The 14,803-nt window shown below is 31.0% G+C and overlaps 1 protein-coding gene across 16 annotated transcripts in view; it reads left to right on the top strand.

The window, feature by feature from the left end:
- The window catches only part of LOC129989335 (ankyrin-2-like), a 284,123-nt gene that overhangs the window by 74,626 nt on the left and 194,694 nt on the right, over window positions 1-14,803 (top strand). Inside the window, exon 1 of one of the 16 annotated variants that reach the window (XM_056097806.1) lies at window positions 8,450-8,773. The exons of the other annotated variants lie outside the window; for them this stretch is intronic. Within the exon in view, the coding sequence (XP_055953781.1) occupies window positions 8,744-8,773 (30 nt within the window). The 5' untranslated portion in view covers window positions 8,450-8,743. Of the gene's footprint in view, window positions 1-8,449; window positions 8,774-14,803 lie in introns of those variants that run through there. 16 annotated transcript variants of the gene reach the window in all.

Genomic DNA, 14,803 nt, shown 5'->3' with positions numbered 1-14,803 from the left:
CTTCATTGAATGGATGCAAGTTCCGGAATATCGAATGCGCCTTTTTTCCCTATCGGTTGGAACCAGAGATCTGACGTGGATCTGCAATTTCATGCAAAAGACCACAGACTAAACTTCCTTCGTTTAAGTACGCTATTGTCTTTAAATGACAAATTTGGTTCAAAATTCGTTACGATTTTAAACTTTGGATAGTAAATCTGTTTGTCACATTTTATCCATTTAACTTTTTTCAGTGTGTAATTGTGTTCACTTGTACTCGGACAGTGGCGTGGACAGAAGTACTCTGAGTAGTATTTCCAGTCAGATAGAAAAAAAATCTGTCAGTGGGAGTGATCTCTCATAAACTTTCTCACTTATTTTCCAATAGATTTCTTTCAATCCCCCCTTCCTGCACAAAAAATTATGTACCTTGGTCGCAAATACTTTGCATGGAATTGGCGGACGATAGTTAAGAAATATAGATCTCTGGCCTGAACCTATACATTTCACTGAATCCATCGTGAGGATATGTATTTTGGATGCCTTTTTTCATGTAGCAAATTTTATCCATCCAGCTCAAAGCGCTTTTGAGTTATTGTATTCGCAAAGAGACATAGAGCCGAAATCGTATTTGTCGAATTCGAGGAGTTCTGAAAATGTGGACATATGTCGAAATATCGAGTTAATATTTTTTAACTAATGGATTACTTCGTCTGTACATTGAGAAAAAGAAAAAAAAACATTGGCCAATAAATGCTTTGCTGCCAACTATTACGCGATTGTTTAATAGTTGACTCAATGTGGAATAGATCGAGTGTGAGACATCATTTTAAATACTGTTTCAACGGTGTCTAATATTGTTTTATCAGTGAAGGGGGTCTGGAATGTGATAATTCATCTAAAAATAGAATTCTTCCCTCAATATATAGGATTGGTCGAAGGGCAAACTATACATTCCATTTTCTTCTCTATACTACAATGCTCCACACAAAACCAGCGACAATGATCTCCCCGAAATTTTCTCGCATACTTTATAATAAAGGTGTTGTTCCAGAAAATGCTTTGATGGCATTGCCGGTCATTGTCATTCTGATTCTTGTATGTAATATAAAATTTATGAAATATATTTATGATGTCAGTAATTATGATTAATACTTATCATCATTTAAGTTATATTTGTGATTATTTTTTTCTGATTAAAAGCAAAATTATGATTTAAGTATCAAGTAAATGAACAATTATTTTTGCGTTATACAAGAGTTACAATAGTAATTAAAACTGTCTGTAAGCTGTTAATTTTATTTAAATAATTTTTATAATATTTTAAATAAATTATTTAGAAATTTTTAAATAAATTCTTTCATTATTTTCTTCTAAAAGTTAAATTATAATTCGAAAATGAGGAGAATAGACATTTATTTTTGCATATAAAATTGAAAAACGTATTCATTAAAACTTCTTGTAAACTGTTAAAGTAATGTAATATAATTTTGTAGTTCAAAACCGAACTCGGGTCTCGCGAGTGCTAAACGAGTACCTTACCGACAGTGCAGATTGGACGCTTGACGTTGGTGACACATTATTAATATATAAACTACATATATTGAAAGTTTTGAGGCTATTTTATCAAAATTGTCTGGCTACTGTGCTTTAATATTTTATCGAACGAACGTCTTAAGGCGTGGCACTACTATATTAAATCTCATCCTGAACTCAATTTTCCAACCTATAACTTCTTGTTAAAAGAAAATGTTGCGTTTCGGTTGCCTGCAGAAGACTGAAGTTTCTGCGAGTACAACTTCATAGCAGACCGGAAAAACAGAAAGAAAGAAAAAACAGTTGAGCCTGTCCTTCAGCCGTGTTGATTCACGAAGACCTTGACGAATGATTTTTGTTTGTTTGTTTTTGTCTCTTTTTTTTTTCTCTCTTTATTGCGGCATTATTTACGCATTGTTGTGTCAACCTCGCCCGTTTTAAACTAATTTGAAAAATGGCATCATCTCGATGTCGCATGCAACAGCGGAAATGATGCTTATCATTTAACATGGAACGTATTCATTTGGAAATTTCCTTATAATAACAGCAGAGAGTCACAATTTTTTCAAAAAACTGCTTGTTTCGGAAATGTATGGATTTTCTCATCACTCGTTTGTGGATAATACAGGATGATACATAAATCATGTAACAAGCTTTAAGGATACTTCAGGTACACGGAAATAACTCATTTTTGAATTGGAACATTAGATCAGATGTGCAAAGTAGGAGGGGTTGCAGGAGGAGGTTCTTTATTCAGTGAATTGAGTCAAACTAAAAACATACCTGATCTACCGTTAAAGTATAAAATCATCCTGAGTATACACCTTATTTCAATGGCTGTTTATTCTATCTTGATTAATTTATAAATCGAAACAAACAAATTATATATGAACTGAAGTACATTCTGCAGCAGAGTCGCCCTTTGGACTGCAACAATACTAAATATTTGTGCCTTCAAATCGTCGCATAGTTCAGAAGAACATAGTTTCTAGAAGAGCACCTCAGGCCAATCACAGATTTGTTCCAAAATTCAATATTGATTTCCAGTTTTGGCCTGTAGATCACATTCTAAAATCCATGCACCTCGATTATTACGCTGAGTGATCGTGCTGACATACATGCGAAAATCAAACAGACAAACGATCAATTCTTTGAAGGATATGGGCTAATATTTCATAACGTCTACTATCTAGATCATTTTACCATCTCCCATATTTCATATGGTTATTTCATTGAGTTTCAGAGTAATTATTTCCACTCATACACGGAAAGGGAGGCGGACAAACTTTTACCAATGGCTCCTCAGCCTTTTGACTACGATCAAAGTGTAGACAAAGTTTCAGCAGAAGAATTTCATCCAAAGTGTAAAGGTATATACAAATTTACAAGGAATATCTGCAGTTTTGATGTAAAATTAATGCTAATTGATAGAAATATAGGAGGAAATCGAGAAGCAAACATTTCCTCTATTTACTATCCATATTTGGCACAGTTGTGTCAGTTTTAGCAACTATGCCATAAAGCAACAATAAATCCACTATTGATAAATTAGCTTGGAATCTTTAAATGGAATTTTTAAACCAGATGTTACGTAAGAAGAGAAGATAAAAAGATAACCCAATCGCAACATGTTACAAAGGCATTTTTTCAAAAGCATTCTTATCAATCTCGTCCGAAAGTGGACCCAAACACGTCTTTCGACTCGCGAATTTTGTCGATAAACAATAAATCCTTTGTGAGACTTCGTTGCGTTGAGAGATTCGCACGTATCAGATCAATTACTGTTCCGAAGTGCAACATCCACTGTTAACTGTCACATCTAATAAGAGTGCTTTTCGGGTTCATTTTAAAACAAAAAAATGATGTACAACATATGCAAAATATTGAACTTATGAAAATTTTAATTTTATTATGCAAGAAAAATTGCTTATTTTATAGTAAATGAAAAGGATTTTGAAAAAATGCAGAAAAGCTTATTGGGTAAAGCAGTGACAAGTTAAATTTTACCTAGTCTTGCTAGATATCGTAAATAATATTCATACATTTTTTTAGAAAAATCAATAGTATATTAAAAAAAATTATGGCGAACACTTTGTGTTTGAAATGATGGTTGTGAGAGGTTTAGCGCGGTTCGATTGGTCTATGAACAACAGCCCACTGAAAATAAGCAATGATAATGAATCTGTTGCGCACGGAATTTAGTTTGCACGATAGTTTCACCTCGTTACGCACGTTTCTTCCTGAATATTTGCCGCTATTTGTGGAATTCGAGACTGTTCCTCCGATAAGCATCAGAATTCTGAAAACTGATCCTCGTTACCTTTTGTTCGCATTGCGTTTTTATTTTTGTTTTATTTCTCATCCAACGAAAATGAACTTCTTCAAATCGAGTCGGAAATGACGCATGCGATTGTTCGCCAAAGAGTATCATTTTTTCTTAACGCTACCAACATGCTGTATGAGTAAAATGGTTTAAAATGGCTCGTAGGTTTATCTGTGTTAATGGCCTTCAATTTAACAAAGCGCTTTTGGAATTTATTTTATTGAAAGCCATTTAAAACAGACAGCATTTGTTTCTTTCTCTCTTTTTTGCCACTAAAATTGTATTTTTGCCTCACATTTTCGATCCAAATGACTGAAAAAAAGTGACCAAAAACGCATAATTGATTTTTTTTCCACCGTTCTACGATGCACATAGTGCGTCTTACCGAGTTCGGAAATGTCCAACTGATTTGATGGCACAGTAGAAATATTGAGACAGAATGCATCAGAATTATATTTTTCTTACAGCGGCATTATTAGTCTTGCTGTTCTTTTTTCCAACGAGTCGCCGCTTTTTGTGCGGTTAACGGATGGAAAGGAAAAACTCCTCAGATGTCTTCCATATTTTCGTGCTCGTTGATTGAGGAGGAGGAGAAAAAAATTGCCCTGCTGGATTCTCGTGTACTAATAAAACACAATACGCATTGTTCTTCGTAGTATGGTGATGAAAACCGAAAACGCATTTTCGAATGTGGCATTTTTACTGAATTCATCGGTGAGTTTTTTTTTTTTTTGGGGGGGGGGGAGATTAATCCCTGGTATGCGGTTAGTAGTATCCGAACATTGAATTTGTTGACTTTGAAAAGGCGACCGGTGTCTACACTATAGATGTTAAAAGAGTGCACTGAATGTTATCCATCTAACTCACCTCGTTTTGTAATTATCGCGTTCACTTATATTCGAACTTCCTCTGAATAGAATTTGGCCAAAATTTGATAGAAATCTATAAATTTGTCTATTAATAGTAAGATCTAAAGACAAAAATGTATTTTTTCGAACGGATGGAGGCCTAAAACTCGAAGATTCCTCAAAATCTCGAGACTGAATTTTTTGGCGATGACACTATTTTCGTTACACTTCGTATACGAGAGAGTCATAGGTACCTACTTCGAGCGAACAAGCCACAAGCATCGGAATCAAGATTTAAGCTGTTCTAATTTTGAGTAAGCGAATATGAAGGCCGACAGATTTTCCCCTTTGGTCCAAGTTTTGACGTGATCCTACACTTGAAACGACGAATCCGCATGCTTAAATTCATCTTTCTTCTTGGTATTCGTGCTTGTGCGTAACGTTTTCACATAGGCATGGAAAGATGGATAGGTATAATTCCCATAGACGAATAATTCTGCCAATTACAATAAAAAGTATTTTAGGGATTGTTTTTATGCGATTTTGTTCAACTGACTTATATCTTAAGTCTCTTTAAAGAATTTTTTAGAAATTTTAGATGCCTGTGTTCTCGATGATAATGCGTTACTTTCAAATCTTAAATATTGGATAATCGATTAAATGAAATTAAATGTTCATTTCATACCACATCTGTAGTTCATTTCATTTCATATCTGTAGTAGTAGTGAAGGCGTGAAAAATGGATCCCACACATTGTAAAATAGACAATAATGAATGAATGGTATTTAAAATGTATTTTTTATTTACGGTTCTTATTAAATCCTCTTTTTAATTTTTTTTTCTATTACTCTCTCTGAGTTTCTCAAACACATCCACATGCCTATTAAAGTCCAAGAAAGCGGCGACAACCCGCATATATATATATATGCAGCAACATTTGATTAATATTCACCCACTCGTGTTTGTACTAAAATTTCTCGCTTGAAAACTCGGAACTGAAATTCCGTGTCATCATTTTCTCGAGCCGGTGACGCAACGACGAAAATACTATTTTCTAGGAAGCGTGGCCGGCATTCTTCTGGCCGGAATGGCTTTCGCTCAGTGTCCTTCAGACGAACAAACCCCCTCCGACTCTGCCGCATACCTGTCTGGAAGCGTTTGGAAATGAAACTGCGGCGTGGGTTCGCCGCTGTCGGGATGCAAGGAGGGGAGATCCGCAAATTGTGTTTCATTCATGTGAGGCAGGAATCGCATTAAAATTCATCTGGTTGTAAATTATTGACAGTGGGAGCTATCAGGGGCACATTATGCCAAAGTAATTGTTGTGAGCTGAAACAAATGAGTTGTGTGCTAGATGTATAAGTCAAATAAAAAGTTAATATTGTATTACAAGTTCTATGTTTTTTACGTAAAGTCCAGAGGGGAAATTTAAATCATCGCTCAAGTTGGATCGATATGCTACTCTTGTTAAATATTTGGGCCGAGAAAAAAATGCCGACTCTGGGATTTATGGGTTTATTATGCGGAATCGAACAGTACATGGCTTATTATTTAGTTTAAGGTCTTACTGGTTTTACCAATACTGAGACAATGCTTACCTAATATATTTGCGGAAAACTATTAAAATTGTTTAGCTGCTTTTTTCACCAAATCATACAAATATTTTTTCTAAAAAACCTTGTCATCCAAACATCGTAAAAAAGTAAAACTACATTCATTCATCGTTTCTATGCCTTCTCGGGATATGTAATCCTATATAGCAATACCCCAATTTGAGAGACATCGAAACACTACACGGTGCCTTATTCTCTCCCCTCTCCCGGCTCCGGGAGATTTGAATATTTTTCATTTAAGAATCTGATACGAATTCAATATACTGAAAAAACAAACAAACAAACAAATAACAACCACCACAAAAAAACATTTGCCCGTTGTTTTAGTAAACAGCCAAAATCGAATCAAATAATTGATGACTTAGAATCAATTGTCATCACTACTTGTCAGCTCTCAAAAATTTAAATGAATAGTAATGATGTCAATGGGATTTGGATTCTCAAGGCAAACAGCTGACAGTTTTTGAACTCTTAGAGATGCATGAGCAAATTGTTTTTATCGCAGACCTGACTCATATCCACCAGAAAAGCAAAATGACAATTTGAAGTTTGGCACGGAAAAAGGCAACACATTTTGGCGGTTCTAATGAGAAACATATAACTTCAGAGAAAGAGATAAAGTAACTGGCTAGCTATTAAAACATTATTCTAAAAAAAGCAAAAAAAAAAAAAAAAAAGAAGAAGAAGAAGAAGCAGATTATTGAATCATAAATTAATTTATTAGAATTAACGAAGCCGTTGACATTGAATTCATTAAAGTTTGTGTAACATTGTAACATTTGAAATTTGATATGCAATATGTTTTTATAAATCTGTCAAATTTTGTATTGATACATGTGAAGATTATATTCTTTATTACATAGTTTCCTAATAAACAGTTTGTTTTCTTATTTTTGAATATTATCAATTAATGTTCGTATGTGTATTTAGGCTCTAGTCATGAACTCCAGGGTATTACTATATGCGACTAATTTTATTTCAAAATACTTGGAGATTTATTACAAGGCTGCTAGTGGGGAAAGGAAATGGTAAACTTTGACTATTACACTTTGGAATAAAACGGCCCAAATTTAAATATATATGTTCGTCCCTTAATGGATATCTTCTTCATCATTTTAACGCTAAATAACAGTATATTCAGAATACACTTGTACGATATCATATTAAAATTGTTGATATATTGATAATTGTTAAAATATTGCTGATATAAAGAAATAACACTAAAAGATCCCCTGTGTTTCCCTTACTTGTGATTGACGTGTGATGGAAATCACTATTAAAATCTCACAGTATATGTTCACAGGTATAAAATTTTCATCAGCTTTTCTTCATTTCACTCTGTGTCGTTCTGTGTTGTGCGTGTCTCGTCGCTTCTGTTTGTACATAATGCGTGCCTCCTCGGGATGAAATAAAATGATATCAAAAAATCGAAAGTCTCTTCACTGTCTTCGAAAATGCCTTCTGATTCAAAAATTATATGCTTATATATATATTATAATTTTTCGTAATTGCATTTTTATTACACACTTCCATTTGAACTTACTTATTTTATATTTGTAAAGATTAAATATTTAATAGATTTTTTACTCACTTCTTAATGTGTCAAAATTCTAAAATTTTGTATTTTGCTATCCAAGTGAAAGGACAATAGTATTATGTTTTCAAAACTAAATTGTCTATTAACAAATTGATACCGATTTGATTATGGTTCAATAGGAGATATAGCGATTTTTTTTTGGTGAAAGGTGCCAATTTTGGGGAATTTAAGAGAGAATTGAATACAAGATTCCTTAATATTTAGATAAACTAATTGAAGAAATAAAAATGAAAAATGAAAAATCACTTTTAGCATCCCCGTTATCTGATAGTAAGGATGAATTGATTATTTTTTCGGAAGTGATCTGAATAATTCACACATTAAAATATGCTCAAACGATCGCTATTTAATTGGCGTTTCTATTTTTCGCCCAGTTATTTGCATCCGAACGTAGATGTGTCAATAAACTTCTTCCGGTCAAAATCGGAAAAAAAGTGAATCCACAGCAAATAGAATTGGTCCTAAAAATACGTAGATAAAATATTGAAACGATCCCTTATTACTTCTGGAGAGAGGGACGCCGGCGTCTTCTGCCATGCCAGTCCGCGCGCTTTGTCAATACGCGCTACATCAGAAATGAGCGTTGATCGTTTTCCCATCCTTCGATCAGGGCAATGACGTCATCTCCTATGTGCCCCCTTGCTCTTCAGGATTAAGGGGCCCCCTGCCATCGCTGAGTTCCACTCCGAGTGCTAATTCTCGCAACAACTTCGTGAGCGTGGTCCGCGCTTGTGTTGATGTCCGTTCAAAAAATGTGCGATTGCAGATGAGACGAGTGGATTGGAATACCTGTGCTGTCATCTCTTGTGTGCGTCTGCGTTAGCTGTCGAAATTTAAAAATTGTAAAATGGTGACTACCGAAGCGAACGAAGCTATGGTAAGCTTGCTTTGTATTTTGACATTTCATTTACCTGCAATATTTACTCCATAAACATGTGAATTGTTTCAGAAATTAAGTATTGTTTCTACTGTCTGTTGTCGGTTTTCATTTAATCTGTTTATATTACATAATAATATAAACAGGACCACGGATGTTTTAATTTCTGTTACAATTTTAAATTTCTGTAGCTACTGCGATTCATATCGTTCATATCTACTGATTCATATCTTTTTAATTCGAATTTTTCTCTGGTTCCTTGAATTTCTTATCATCATAATAGAAATATCTTTCACAAATATATATTTATAAATCTTCTTTAAATATTTATCTTTTAAAATTATCTTCGCTATTTCGAAATTCTTTTGGCGAGTTACGGAGTCACTATTTAAAACTATTATGCATTTTTTATTTTATTTTTGATAAATCAAATTTTTATTGTGGTCCTGTCACTTCGAACTTGATCTGTTACACAAATAATTATTATTAACTAGTTATAAATTGACACACACTTTTTCTATTGCAAATGGAACATCTTTTGTTATTAATAACTGTTATTTAATTATAAAAATGTTTCTATCTAGATTTAAAGGTGCATTTTACGACAATATTTTCACCGTAAATAAAATCCAAATCGTTCTCATTTTTGCTACTAATATTTCATTCTGTTTTTTTTTCTTTCCTTATTAACGATCCAGATCCGGCGTATTTTTCCATATTAAAAAGATTTTTATTAAAAACATGTATTTTATAAAATTTTGGATTATTGTGACGATTACAATTAATGTTTAGTTACAGAAGTAACCAATGACGACAATTCTTTGAAGCTTGTTTCTATATAATCGTTTTTTAGATGATGTTTTGATTTTTTATTCTAGTACTCTGATTTTTTAATTGAATCTGAGAGATTTGTATTGAATAATTCTATGATATATTTTACGTGAAACATGAAATATATATACATACAAAGCTTTGAAACTGGAAGATTCCTTTTTTCTATCCTTGCATTTTTTACGAACTTCCTTCAATTCAGCGAACATATTACTGGACAAAATAAAGTTGAATATAATTGTTTAAAATTTCGAAAATGATACCAGGTGTATGCGTGTCGGATTTAAGAAAACACTGCTGAGGATGCCATTAAGACTAAGTTACATACAAAAGATTCAATTGATGTAAACAGAAATGTCAGCCAACGGACCAGATGGCAGAGACGACCAGTCGCTAATAAAATGTTCCTATTATAAGGATTAAAATAGTATTTAATACGGAATAAAAATAATAAGAATTTAAAAAGATACAGATTTAATTTGATTTTAAATTTTCATTTTAAAATGTGAAGAGTTATTTCTAAAATTACTAAATTGAATAAATAAAAAAAAAAAAATGATTTCATAATAACTTTGCTAATTATGTGATATTCTGTTTTCAATGCTAAGTTAAAATTTAGTCCCAAAAATGTTGATATTTGACATATTTATGCTTCATTAAATACAAATTTAGTGGTGTTTCATTTCTAAATATTATTCAAATATCTACAATTAAACTAATATACGTTTTATTTTTTTATGTACTTTGTATGTGTTAGTAAAATTCCTTGATTATAGATGTATTTTTATTATAACATATGCGATCATCAATGTATGCAATAAACTGATCAATTCAAATTTTTAAATATAATTCGCTAAAGTTTGGGGAAAAAAATCTCAATTCTTTAAAGAATAAATTAACTTGCTAACCTGAATTAGAAAAAAAAAAAACTTTTATAGTTTTGTAAATTCCTTGGAATTTTACTAAATCGAATTTTTTGATAACTTTGAATTTTTTCTGTTCTCTTGAATGTCTTATTATATAGTAAATATTTTCTATATTACTAATAACAAAATATTTTCTAAACTACTGTCATTATTATTATATTAAAATATTATTTAAAGAGATTGTATAGTTCGAATTTATTTTAATTAATTCAAAATCAAAACTAATTTTTTTGTTCTTAAATTATTTTTAGCTCTTTAAATGCATCCATATTCTCAACGATCTTGAAGTAATAATTTTTATTATTCTTAATTCGCGAGGACTTTACTGCTGTCCAGTGTAATCAGTTTAAAATGAAATATTTTTTTTTTCTTTTCTTAAAAAGCTTTTAAATGTTATATGCGAATGTTTTGCATATTTTGAGGTTTTGTATACACTTGTTAGGATGAAATGAAATAAGATTATGAAATAATTTTAAATTATAAATTCATGAAAGTTACTAGATGTTTATTTATCATTAATGTATTATTTAAAAACTTATGTATTAAGAATAAATTTTCGCCAATTTTAATTCTATTGGTTTCATTTTTAGTTTCAGTTCTCGATAAAACAAATTTTTATATACATAGAATTTTTATTGTTGTCATTATATTGCACTCAAATCCACCTAATTACTCTCTCACTCTATATATTGGCATTGAAATAAATTAAAATAAAATTAGTGGGAGAATGCCATCTTCTGTTTCAAAGAGTTCCAGCTCGAAGTGTTATTATTCTATTGGCAATGGCAGTAGTATTATTCTATGCTGATGTGTAAATGACCGTTGGACTGGAGGGGGGGGGGTGAGAAGGAAGTCTGCTGACAGAACAATTAAAAGGATCCGGTCATGTCACGTTAATAAATTTGTAAAAAAAAAAAAAAAAAAAAAAAAAATACAAATTCCGTAAATATTGGAATAATTTCAACACTTTTTCAAATGAGATTGGTTAGATTCCTGTTTATTTCATTAAGTTGTCACGAAAGTACTCACAAACACTGAGCAACTTTTATATATTCTGTTGTGTTAATAATTATAAATATGAGACTGAATAAACCAGTGTATAAACAGAAAACTTTCATAAAGCTTTGGGCCACAAAACATCCACCAATGTATATCGATGGATGAATGTATGGGCACAGCTATACATCTGCCCTCTAGAATCGAAAAATGAATAAAGGTATCGAAAATCAGGTTTAGTAATGAAATAAATGAATGTACTAATAATTGATAATTGTGATTTAATTAACAATTTTTATTTAATTGTAAAATAGTATTAATTTATATGAATTATTAAGGATATAATACATCGAATAAAAATATTTATATTTTTATTCGAATAAAAATATTAAATAATTTTTATATTTAATAATTTTTATTATTTAATAAAAATATTAAATAAGTGCTGAATTCTTTTCTGGCTTCATCTGAATTATAAAGCCCTTCCGAATGAACTAGTATATAGTACAAGGCAATTTAACTTCAAAAAAGAAAAAGGGATATCGAAAGAGAGTAAAGTTGATTTTCATTTTCTAAGGACTCCTTACCTTAAACATTTGTCTAAGGTCCTATACTGTTTACCTATATCTCTGTTGATAGTATTACCTATTTTGCTGGAATTTTGCTTCTGTTATTTCATATAAACAAAATAATTTTCGTAAATTAGTTGCGTTTTTTTGTTTAAAAAAACGAAAGCATTAAAAAGTGTATCCCTTGTTCTATAGAACATTTCACTTTATCATTTAATGACATATTGATGTATAATGGAGGCAATTAGAAGAAAAAATACTTTAATGTTAATAAGAAAACATAAATTAACTTATCATTATTAATTCATTTTTTTAGTAATGCTTTGAAATCGAGATTTTTTAAAAAAAAAAAAAAAACTGTTTCATTTTTGACTTTTTTTAGTTACATAGGCTCCTAACTTGTGCTTTCTGTAATGATAAATGATTAATTTTTGAATGACGTAATTCTATCAGAAAATTAACTACTGCTCGGGCTTTCAATAAAATTTTAAAAAGCCACTGTTTGAACATTAGATACGAAGTATACGATTCAATCACCATTTTTTTACTAGAGATTGAATCACAATTTATTTGATATACAATTCATATGCTTATTGGTAGTATTAATTAAATATGAAATAAAAAGTTGTTGAATTCTTAATTTTCCCAATTATTTTATATGAAAATGGTAGGCGAAGAATTGGTCACCGAAGGCAGCTAGTTATACATTATTTAACAAAACTATTAAATATTAGAAGTGAATCTATTTCCTTTTTAAATTTAAAAATTTATTTTACTTTTACTCCATATTTTAGCTTTTTTTTTCATTTCAATTTTTAAATGAATCGAATTTTTATTGAAATTCTATTAGCTTCATAATACAAAATACCTTTACTTTTTTACTAAGACACTTTATATATATATGTAATAAATTAAAATTATTAATATTTTTTAAATTTAGCTATCGTTTAATTATTATAATTTATTAATGTTTTTAAAATGTAAACAATTCTTACTTTGACTTCTGAGTTGTCTGGGCTTTTCCTACGCCTCTCAAAATTTAATTTTTGTTACTTTGCTTTAACTGTGTACTTTGAACTTCTGTTTTACATTTAAATCATACGCCTAAAAGAAAGGAAGGCTAAACTATCTTTCTAGACAAAAATCTTTTCTCAAACGTGTAAAAACTTCTGAGTGTATTTACTCGTTATTTCCGTGTTGGTATTGCTTCTCAAGTTGTCTAGAAAGAAACTTTAAATTCCTTTAAAAGATGGTCAGTTTGCTTAAATTCTGTTACAGAGCTAAGTAAAGTTCAGCTTTCAAATTTCCAACTCGTATGAAATAAGTTGCAGAAAAGGATTCGTAAACATTTTTACTTCGCCAATTAGATTTAGAAAAGACGAGATAATTTTTTACGAACGATCATATCAGATTCGAAAGAAGATATTAATACTTAAAATGGGCCCGAATTCTCTTCAATTAAGACACGATATATCTAAATAAAGACTCTGCAACAGAGCACGATCCAGACATTGATGAGTATTGTAAGAATTCCTGTTGACAGTCAGTTGTCATGACGACCCGCCGTGACAGATCAATACACTCCTTGGAAGTCTTTTTTGGCGTGTGAGTACACAGTACATGATTGTCAGACTGTTCCTTTTAAGGGAGATTTTTTTTTCGCCTTTGGCCTCTATATTTGATCTAATATTCATTTTTAGTATATTTTTGATTTTATTTTCATTCATTACGCAAAATGAGCGATGTTATATTTTTATTTCAGGAGGACAAATAATTTTTAACAATTGTCAAATAAAGGAAAGGGAAAAAGAAAAAAAATGCTATATATGAATTTTAAAGAATATGATGAAAACAGAGAAGGAAAATTTTATTATTAAATTCGATAATAGCATGAAGATTTTAGCTGCTGGATCCATATGATTATACGGGGGAAAAAAGGCTCAAAAATATAATTTTTTAGAGAACATGGCGTTTTACATCGGGCAGTTAATTGAATAATTTAAGAATAAAATGTTTAGGAAATTTTTATTTCTTCGGTAGAAATTTTAGCCATTCTATTAAGATTATGAAATTCTTTTACTTTCCCTTTTACGAAATATGAAGAATTGCAATCGAACTCGAGATTTTGTTAAATCTCCCTGTTTTAGACCTCCCTGAGTTCGATATATATATATTTATATATTTGGCATTCTCTCTGTCTCTTTGTGACAAAGATAATTCACAAACGCTTTCAGCCTGCTGAATGAAATTTGGTATATGGTCTTTACATCAAATTTCTAGATTTCCATCAAATTTGGAGCGAATTCTTTTCAGAGGAAGTCTGTCTGTCTGACTATTCGAATATACGTTAACAAGATAACCATAAAATGTTGAGAGCTATATGAATAAAATTCAATACATAAATTTAACATTTATATTGTACTCACTTATCAAACCTTTTGCCGAATATCGAAGGGGGCTGATTCATTGTACTTTCAGGAGCATGTAAACTCAAAAACGCAATCACTGACATTCCTAAAATTTAGTGTATGATTTTGCGACTGAAATTGAAATCTTTTGTGAAATTTTGATGACAGTCGGTTGGGGAAAAATGTGTCTCAAATGCAAATGTATCTTAATTAAGAGAATGTGAGACCACTACCGCTGGTTTATATTGTAATCGAATTGAAATAATATGAAGTTTAAAAGTTCTTTAGATACTACTGTTC

This window comes from Argiope bruennichi, chromosome 10 (assembly GCF_947563725.1).
Source record: "Argiope bruennichi chromosome 10, qqArgBrue1.1, whole genome shotgun sequence".
In the NCBI taxonomy this organism is placed as follows: domain Eukaryota; kingdom Metazoa; phylum Arthropoda; class Arachnida; order Araneae; family Araneidae; genus Argiope; species Argiope bruennichi.
Note: the sequence above shows the minus strand (reverse complement) of the source record. Positions and strands in the feature narration are given on the sequence as shown.